The sequence below is a fragment of the Volvox carteri genome (assembly GCF_000143455.1).
Source record: "Volvox carteri f. nagariensis unplaced genomic scaffold VOLCAscaffold_14, whole genome shotgun sequence".
Classification (NCBI taxonomy): Eukaryota; Viridiplantae; Chlorophyta; class Chlorophyceae; order Chlamydomonadales; family Volvocaceae; genus Volvox; species Volvox carteri.
The window spans coordinates 607,695-616,966 of NW_003307557.1; the positions used below are offsets into that span (position 1 = coordinate 607,695).

At 61.9% G+C, this 9,272-nt stretch overlaps 1 protein-coding gene across 1 annotated transcript in view; it reads left to right on the plus strand.

Annotated features, from left to right (window-relative positions):
- VOLCADRAFT_89771 (uncharacterized protein) overlaps nt 1-7,322 on the plus strand; it is a gene marked incomplete at both ends in the record, with an annotated part of 15,842 nt that extends 8,520 nt beyond the window's left edge. Inside the window, 12 exons of the mRNA XM_002949326.1 lie at nt 154-183; nt 603-971; nt 1,359-1,481; nt 2,117-2,171; nt 2,596-2,660; nt 3,370-3,429; nt 4,142-4,395; nt 4,892-5,049; nt 5,790-5,893; nt 6,035-6,381; nt 6,718-6,835; nt 7,215-7,322. Of these exons, the coding sequence (XP_002949372.1) occupies nt 154-183; nt 603-971; nt 1,359-1,481; nt 2,117-2,171; nt 2,596-2,660; nt 3,370-3,429; nt 4,142-4,395; nt 4,892-5,049; nt 5,790-5,893; nt 6,035-6,381; nt 6,718-6,835; nt 7,215-7,322 (1,791 nt within the window). The remainder of the gene's footprint in view (nt 1-153; nt 184-602; nt 972-1,358; nt 1,482-2,116; nt 2,172-2,595; nt 2,661-3,369; nt 3,430-4,141; nt 4,396-4,891; nt 5,050-5,789; nt 5,894-6,034; nt 6,382-6,717; nt 6,836-7,214) is intronic.
- Nucleotides 7,323-9,272: the final 1,950 nt, after the last annotated feature.

The window sequence follows — 9,272 nt, forward strand, 5'->3', positions numbered from 1 at the left end:
GGGGAAGGGGGAGGGGGAAGGGGGAGTTCCTGCTGGTCCAGGTTAAGAGACGGGCGGGTAGCCGGCAATAGCAGGCGAGGCGGTTCCGTGCGTTCATGGTTCATGGAGGGGTTGGGCGCCTGTCACTGAGTGTGCTCGCGACCCTTTTTACAGATGCTTCGCCTGCTGCACCCTGCCCTGCAGGTGCGGGGGGGGGGACCCCATCCGGAGCGGAACCCCAAAATCCATCCCCTAACCAGCAAGCCCTTTCCCACCCCATCCCCAACCCCCTCCAACTCCCCCACCGCAGTGCCGTCAGCGGCCACACGGCCCTGGCGGAACTGGAGGACGCACAACCTCCTCTGCCACCCCCTGAAGCGGCTGCGGCGGCTGCTACCACTTCCCCTGACTCCACTCCAACTCCAACTGCTGGTACCCCCTTCGCCGCCATGGCCGAAATGGGGAGTGACAGCAGTAGTGCGGGACTTATGGGTGTCGCCTCCAACAGCGACTCCAACTCCAATCCCACTTCACCCTCCCCTTCCTTCCAACTGCCTTTCGGACAAGAAGTACAGCCTCTACCACCTCCTCCTCCCCCTTCTCCTCCACCTCCACCACCTCAGCAGTCGGTGGTAACCCCGGGCCCAGTCTGGGGGGGCGCTGCCCGGCGGGAAGTGGTGCGGGTGGTGGCATTGCGGGAGGCGCGGATGGCGGCGGAGGAGGAGCGCCGGGAGCAGGAGGCGTGGGAGTTGCTGCTCACGGGGGCCAGGGAGGGGGCTGCGGCCACTGCGGGACCTCCAGGCGGCGGCAGGCGGGGAGGCGGAGGCGGGGCCCCGGGGGGCAGTAGCGGCGCTGGGTTTGGGGGTGCGGGTGGCGGCCGCGATAGAGATGGGCTGGGGATGCGTGCTGCGGGAGGTGGCGGGGAGGGCGGTGTGGGCGGGTGGCGCTCCCGGCTGCGAGTGTGTGCCGCCTGCGAGGAGCCCGGAGGCCAGGTGTGTGGAGGGGGAGGCGTGGGGGGGTTCCCAGGACTGTGAAGAGAGGGATGTCTGGAGTACCTGCTGCGACCCACGCGGTTCTTTCTTTCCGGGGCCCCCAATGAACCGTGCTGTGTCTGTTGGGGATAGGGAGTAGTAGTGCTGAAAGCTAGAGCGAGATTGGGAGAGCGGGTTTTCCCCCTTTGGTGGGCTGGGGCCCGAAGCACCTGTTCTCGGTCAAGTAACACCAACCATGAAGTGCCCTTGCTTGTCTGTCTGTCTGTCTTCTGTCTGTCCCGCTGTTGGCCACCCTAAGCTGCGTCCGGGTTGATTGTTCCCTTACAGATATGTAATGCTTGACCTCACGGGCGATATGTATATATGTATGTATATATGTCCGTGCAGGTGAGCTGCCCGCACTGCCGGCGGGCCTACCACACGCTGTGCCTCACACCACGCTGGCTAAGCCCCGCCTTCATGCCGCCGCACCACCCCTGGACCTGCGCCAACTGCGGTAGCGAGAACGAGGTAGGCCCCGTGTCTGGTGGGGTTGGTCAGTGAAGGGTTGGGGGGCCAAGGCTTGTGTGTGTGTGTGAGGGGCTGGGCTGGGTGGGTGATGCTGTAGTAGTGGAGAGCAGTGGTGCACCGCACCAGGAGTGGGCGCTGGGCATTGAGCGCTTGGCAGGGTCCTCGAACCGTTGAGATCGTTCACTGAGGTACGGCACCCGACTGACCCCATCACCGCATGCCACCGTGTTAAGGACCACAGCGGTGGTGGGCGGTGAAGGCACCGCATGGGGGTCCCTTCACACCTGTACAGCCAGTTCGTTGTACAGCTGCTGCTGCTGCTGCTGCTGCTGGTCGCTGTTGTCGTCTTTGGGGCTGTTGGTCCGCGGTGCTCGTTGTTCGCTTTGGTCGTACATTGTCGTACAGTCATGTTGCTGGTTCTTTCCTTCGGTTCCTTTGGGAACCGCTGCTTGGGAACACCACTCCCCTGGGCCTGCCTAACCCTAGCCCCAGCCTTAGCCCTGGCCACCTACCACCGCACACCTACAGGCATTCTTTATGTGCACGAGGCCCTTTCGCCTCTTTTGAGCCCCATGATTTTACCCGGTCCCTTCTCTTATTCTCAACCCCCACCCTGCACCCGGACTCCTGCACAGGCCCCCCAGGGACCCCAGTCCAGTGGCGGCAACCAGGATGGTTCACTGGAGGCGGGTGAGTGAGTGAGTGAGTGAGTGCCCGCGACCCATAGGCCTAGGCCCGCAGGGGAAGGGTGATGTCTGGATGATGCCGATAGTGCTCGGGGGAGGTCGGGAGGGGGATCCGTGTAGAGAGTGTGTGTGTGGGGGGGTGGGGGGATGGGGGGATGCGTGTGTGCGTGCATGTGTGTGTGTGTCGTGGTAGGTAACACTAGGGGGCCCGTTCCTATGGTGCGTCTATGTGTATGTCTGCATATGTATGTCTGCATCATGCATGTCTGTATGTCTGTATGCATGTATGTGAGCCCTCCTCTGCGCTTGTGTTTATGTGCACCAAGGACAGGACTAGGAGGGGCTCCCCCGCCCCCGACCCGCCCCACACACTTCCCCCATGAAACCCTCCAACAAACCCTCCCAACCCACTTTCCCCAACTAAACAGAGCGCATGGGTCTGACCCCCGACTGGATCATCATGGCAGCGGCCTTCAAGGTCTTCCAGCTCCCGGTGAGGCGGGGAGGGGAGGGAGGGGAGGGTCAGGGGGTGCGGGTGGGGGGGATGGGGGTGTTTGAAGGCTGTGTTTAAATGTGGAGTTTTTGTTACACAAAGGAACACCGACGCTTGAAGTGGATACCAGCGATAGACCGTGGGGGTTGGCTGGGCTAGGGTAGGGGGTTGGTCAGGGCGGGGGTTGGGTGTTCAGCAAGTAAAGCGACATCGTTGCTGCGACATGGTGGCCATCTGCCACGTGCCACCTAGCCGCGATGGGCTAGGCTAGGCTAGACTAGGCAACAGGGGCCCCGACCCCGGGACCAGCACGGTTAGCAGTCGGGAACCCAGAACACAACGGGACAGGCGGTCAACCTCCTTAAACTGCTGCAGGGTAGGTTGAAGATGCGCTTGCCTGGTAAGCTGCAGAGCTGCACCGATGGGGCTCGCGGCGCTCTCACACTGTTGGTCATCCGTGGCTACATCCACCATGCTTTGTTGTGGCTCCAAGTTCCTCGCCACCCGATGACTGCCGACTGCGCGCTGCTCGGGGCACCATCATCCATTAGCCAGGGGTGTTAGCCAGCAGGCCAACATCTCCGGGGCCGACCGGCCAGTCAGCCAGAACGTTTCAAGGACTTGCCCGTGATCGTGTTTATGTCGCTTTCTTAATGACTCTTCCCCCCTGCCGACTCCCTCCTCCTCTCCCCCCCCCCAACCCCACCAGCGCCCCACCGCCTCTGCCCCCTACATCCGGGGCCTGCTGGACCCTTGCACCAATAGCAAGGTGAGCAGGTGGGGGTTGGGGAGCCTGGGGGAAGGGGCTGCTTAGGGTAGGCGCTGCTTAGGGTTGGGGCTCTTGCACTGCTGTGCCCTCCCCTCCCTGCTCGGCGCTGCTAGGCCAGTGTTAGGCCAGTGTTAGGCCCGTGTTAGGCCCGTGTTAGGCCCGTGTTAGGCCCGTGTTAGGCCCGTGTTAGGCCCGTGTTAGGCCCGTGTTAGGCCCGTGTTAGGCCCGTGTTAGGCCAGTGTTAGGCGAGTGTTAGGCCAGTGTTAGGCCAGTGTTAGGCCAGTGTTAGGCCAGTGTTAGGCCAGTGTTAGGCCAGTGTTAGGCGAGTGTTAGGCCAGTGTTAGGCCAGTGGTTTCTCTAGGGAGGCGGAATCATGTTTGCCCTGCAGCTGGACAGGATCCCTCCCCTCTACCTACCTACCTACCTACCTACCTAACTACCTAACTACCTAACTACCTAACTACCTACCTACCTAACTACCTTGAAAGTGGATTTGTTCCCCACCCCCTGAACAACATTTGGATACATTCCCCGGCCGGAGGGCTTGCGAGCCCATCACGGGAGGGGGAGGAGGGGGCGGGGGAGGGGGAGGGGGCGGGGGAGGGGCTCTTCACAGCGGAGCACCTACGGCTCTACCCCCCCCGGCATGTCTGTGGCAATCCCCGCCCGACGGCTTGTAACGGTTTGACACCGCACATGCACCCATGCGCAGGCAAATCCGAATATTCCCGCTGAGAAGCTGTACGACAAGTCGGATGACGGTCTCAAGCTGTCCAACAGCTGGTCTGGCTACCACGTCATTCTGAATCCCGAGTACACCTCACAGACTCAGTGGAGGTTCGTGAACCGGGCCATAGATGAGGTGGAGAACGGCTGTGTGCCCGCAGTGCTGCTGCTGTGCCGCAACTCCACCGACACAGCGTACTTCCAGAGACTGCGGCCCTACCCCAGAGTCATGCTCAAGAGGTAGGTGGCTGGCTGGCTGGGAAGGAGGAGTAGAGGGTGGCTGGCTGGCTGGCTGGCTGGCTGGCTGGCTGGCTGGCTGGCTGGCTGGCTGGCTGGCTGGCTGGCTGGCTGGCTGGCTGGCTGGCTGGCTGGCTGGCTGGCTGGCTGGCTGGCTGGCTGGCTGGCTGGCTGGCTGGCTGGCTGGCTGGGGGGTGGCTGGCGGGCTGGGAAGGAAGAGCCCGGGAGGGGAGGGCGGTGCAGCGCGAGTGCGCTTCTAACTGCGTTACCATGCAGCCTTTACTGCATTACCACTGCCTACATCGCATACATCTGTTGGTACAGAGTGGGAGGCTTCTGGGCCATTTGAACACATTGTCAATTCTACGATTTATCACACCATGCAGCACCAGCCACCATTACCACACTGCACTACGCCGAATATGCATTTCCCAGATGCCCTATCCTCCGTTCATTCCCCCGGCCCCACTTCCCGCCGCATGGCCCCACCCTCCTTCAGGACCAGCGCCCGCTTCAAGGACTATGAGAAGACCCCCATCGGCTTCGGCATCGCGGTGTTCTGTATCGCCCCGCGGGGCCCGGGTCGGACGACCCTCTACCGGAGATTCATTGACGCGTTTGGAGACTGGGGGGAGCCCAACATACCCATTGATGCGGGTGTGTGTACGTATGTGTGTACGTATGTGTGTAATGGCGGGGCCAGGGGAAGTGGGGAGGAGGGGAGCGGGAAGGCTGCGTGCAGTTGCAACACGGGGGTGGCTGAGAGGAGGGGCATGCGGGACTGGGCTCTGGTATGCGGTGGCCATGCGCCTATCGACGGCCCCACCCTCCCTCTCCCTCCCCCTCCTCCCCACTGGGGGGTTGGGAGGAGCACTTGCATACCGACAGCCTTTCAGTATCAGCAATGCAGCTTTCTCTCCTGGCCAGCAACTTTACGCCACTTTTACGTCAGCACATTTTTTTCTCGCCGCCTTCACTACTTTTTCTACACCTACTAGTTTACGGTTTGGCTATAATATTTCTGGCGGCTTAGGTAGGTAGGACTTCCAACATCTACGTCAATTCTTCATCCCGAGGTTACAGTCGTCATCCCGAGGTTACAGTCGTCACAGTCGCCACGGACGCCTTTCGGTCAGTTCTTTCGGTTGCTACTATCTTGCCCTGGCAGCAGCTTCAATCGCGTGTGGTTCGTCTTTCCCCTCCTCCCCCTCCCTCGCCCTCCCCCTAGGTTCCCACCCTTCCCATATCGCTCAAAACTGACCAGTTTCCATTGACATGGGGCACTGTGCACCAACTGCCACCAACTGCCACCAACTGCCACCACGCCGAGCAACTCTCCCTTTCCGCTCTCTCCTGCCCTTGGCCTCATGTTTCGTCTTTCTCCCAACCTCGAGCAGCCTTCGTGTCCAGCCCCGCCTTTTCGGAGCTGCTGGACCGCCTGGCGGACCACACCACCCGGCACATGCGGGACACCTGGGTGCAGTGCAGCGCGTGCAGGAAGGTGAGGGAGGGTAGACAGGGGGCTGGGCGGGCAAGAGACAGGGGGGGCCCTTCCCCTCCCCTCCCCTCCCCTTCTTTCTATCCTACAAATCTAACGAATCGAATGTATCCTATGTATGTATCTATGTATGTGCTACCCCAGTGGCGCATTGTGCCGTACGAGGTGTACCGGCTTCTGGAGGACCAGCAGCGCCAACAGCAGCCCCAGCTCCAGCTCCAGCTCCAGGACCAGCCGCATCAAGTTGCGAGCCAGGAGGAGGAGAGGGAAGCGGAGCGGCGGGAGGGCAGCCGTGACGCAGGGACCGGGGACGACACGCCGCCGCCGTCAGCAGGGGTACCGGGCTTAGGGCCAGTTCCAGGTCCGGGTATTGAAGCTGCTGAAGCTGCTGGCGGTGCCGGTGCCGGTGCCGGTGGCAGAGAGGCAGAACGGGCGAGGGCGGTGGACCGGCGGCCGCTGCTGGCCGGGTCCTGGACTTGCGCGCAACTCGGGTGAGGAGGGTCCGTAGGTGGTCCCAGGGGGGTTACACACGTAGTACGGATGTACGGAGGGGGGCCCAGGGGGGTTAAGCACGTAGTACGGATGTACGGAGGGGGCCTCCCAGGGGCCATATGAGGGTCGCTCATGTGGCTGTGTGAGTGTGGCGACCTGCAGCCGATGTACACCAACTTTTAACCTTCCCGTCTCCCCGCATTGCCCCCTTCCTCCCCCAATCTCCTCCCCCCCCGGGTGGTGTCGCTGCTGGCGGTGGTTCGCATGTGGGGCCTGGTGGGCCTCACCTCCTGTGTGTGTGTGTGTGTGTGTGTGTGTGTGTGTGTGTCTCTTAGCTCTGGCTCGGGCTGTTACCGCCCTCAGAGCCGGGTGGAGGCCGCCGGAGTGCACTACGCCCGGCAGCGGGGAGCCCCGCGACCCCCAGGAGCCCACCGGGCTGCTGGGGCGGGGCCGGTAGGGGCTGGAGCTGGGGGTGGAGCTGGGGGTGGGGTTGGGGGTGGGGGTGGGGGTGTGGAGGGGCCCTTCCCCATGTGGCCGCAGGAGCCACCGGAGCCACCACAGTCGCCACAGGAGCCGCCGCCACATCCTCCGGAGCAGCAGCAGCAGCAGCTGCAGCTGCAGCATGGGGGCGGACCAGCTGCGGGTGTGTGCGGGCCGTTGCCGGAGGAAGGGACTCAGCCGGAGGGGGCCCCCAAGCACCCGCAGAAGCACCAACAGGGGGTTGTAGTGGCAGCAGACCAGGCTGTGGCAGTAGCAGTGGCAGTAGCAGCAGTAGCTGAGGCAGTAGCTGGGGGACTGCTGTCCTGCCTGGACGTGGGGATCCCCCCCCCAGGTCGACCAGCACCAGCACCAGCACCAGCACCAGCACCAGCGCAGGTGGAGACACTGTCCGGAGGGGGGTCTCAAGGGCTTGCCGGGGAGTTTGGTGTCGCGGTTGTAAGGAGGGCTGAAAGGGGGATGGTGGGTTTGACGGTGCCCGCAGGACTCCTCCCCGCGCCACCGGAGGGAGGAGCCGCCGTCGCGGAGGCATTAATCGGGGATGCTGGGGGGAGTGATAAGGGAGCAGTGCCATCAGCGGCAGCGACGAGCGGCGGGGCAGTGCTACCGGCAGATGCAGATGCAGATGCCCTGGCGGCCCCACCTGCTGCTGCTGCTGCTGCTGCTGTGTTGGTGCCGGTCCCGGTGTTCCCCCTTCCGGACGACATGGAGACGGAGGAGAAGGGTGACCAGTTGTGCCACTTGGGGGGGTGAGACGCTGACTGATGGGGTACTTCCCCTGCCCTGCCCTTTCTCTTTCCGCATCCATTCTCCGGGGTTGAGGGCGGGCACGGAGGGGCACGGGAGGGGCACTCCCGCCACCCCATGCCCTCAGAAGACGGCCTCAGAGATACCGACTCAAGAGGGCCTACAGGTCTGCAGTAGCCGCTGACCGGAGGAGCGCACTCAGGATATACATACATACATACGTAGGCAAATGGCTGGCAGAAGTTAAGGCCTGATTTCTGCTCACGGAGTTTCCGGGTTCGAATCCGCCTGCCGACCTCTCGGTGTGTGAGAGGTGCTGAATTAGGTGGTGGATCCCCCATCGTATGGACGGTGTAGGACGTGATAATCAACTTGCGAGCTGACCAGTTGTGGCGCCGTTGATCCGCTAGATTTGGTTGGATGCTGGTGGTAAGTTGCTGAACCCAACTAATACATTCTGAAATTGGATGGGGTGAATGGGAGGGGAGAGCAGGGAACTGCCTCGGGAAAGGGGGCCGCTGGTGAAGCTATACCACCCTGTAACAACATCATACATTGGAACGGGTGGATTTGGCCTTTTTGTGCCGTGACGGCAACAGGAAGGAGGAGGCGGAGGAGAAAGGGTCGTCAAGGTTATCGATATCGTCGTGGTGGATGCGTTAATTAATGTCGGTTTTTACCGTTGACTCTTGAACAACGGTCGGCAGTTCACAGTGTACCATAATACGACAGGACAGGACCTTGTGGAACCGTGGAGATGGACCGGCAGCAGCCGCCGCCGCTGAAGTCACGAGGGGAGCGGAGGGGAGGGGAGGGGAGGGGACTATTTGGTCATTCCGAATGATGACCAGCGGGCGGGTGAGTGGTGGGTGAAGGGTGAGTGATGACCAGCGGGCGACCAGACAGGCAACCCAGTGTACGGCGACATACATATTCGCTGCTACTTACTCCACCGAACGGTACGCCCCATATGATTGGTCGCACACCTACCGGTGGTGCACTGCGCGCGTCGTAAAGTTATGTAGTTTTGTTCCTTTTTTGTGGTGCTGGTGCGCTCTGAGCAGAGCGCATTCAAGAGCCAACTGACAACGGGGTCCAATGGCCCAACGGCGATTACGTGATACGTTACAGTGTACGGCCGGTTGGTTGGTCGGTTGCTCGTAGTTTACACTTTTTGTGGGACACGTGGGACAGTTATGGACAGTTGCTCACTAATCCGGTGCAGGTTGGCAGACGGACGGTTAATTTGTTAGTTAGACTGTACGGCAGCTTTTGGGCGAAAGACGACAAACCGGTGTCAGAAACCTCGACGTTGCTGCACTGTCTGCTCACTTGGCACATACACCGGTTAGACCCACCATCCAGGAGGCGTCCCGACCCGACCCGACCCGACTCCACACCCAGCCCGGTGTGTAAATCGGGGTGTAAGCCGGGGGCTATGGAGCCAATTTGGAACGACTTTCGTCCCCCCGGGGGAACTCGTCGTTACCTCTATACACATGTCATGTGCTGAGGCTGTTTATATGCTTGGACTGGAATCATTTCTTTGACGTGGACGGTGGACTATGGGCTACGACTGCTGCTGCTGCTGGCTATGGTAGTGTGTCTGCTGGCTCCGCTTCACCCGCGACCAATCGCGGCGCCC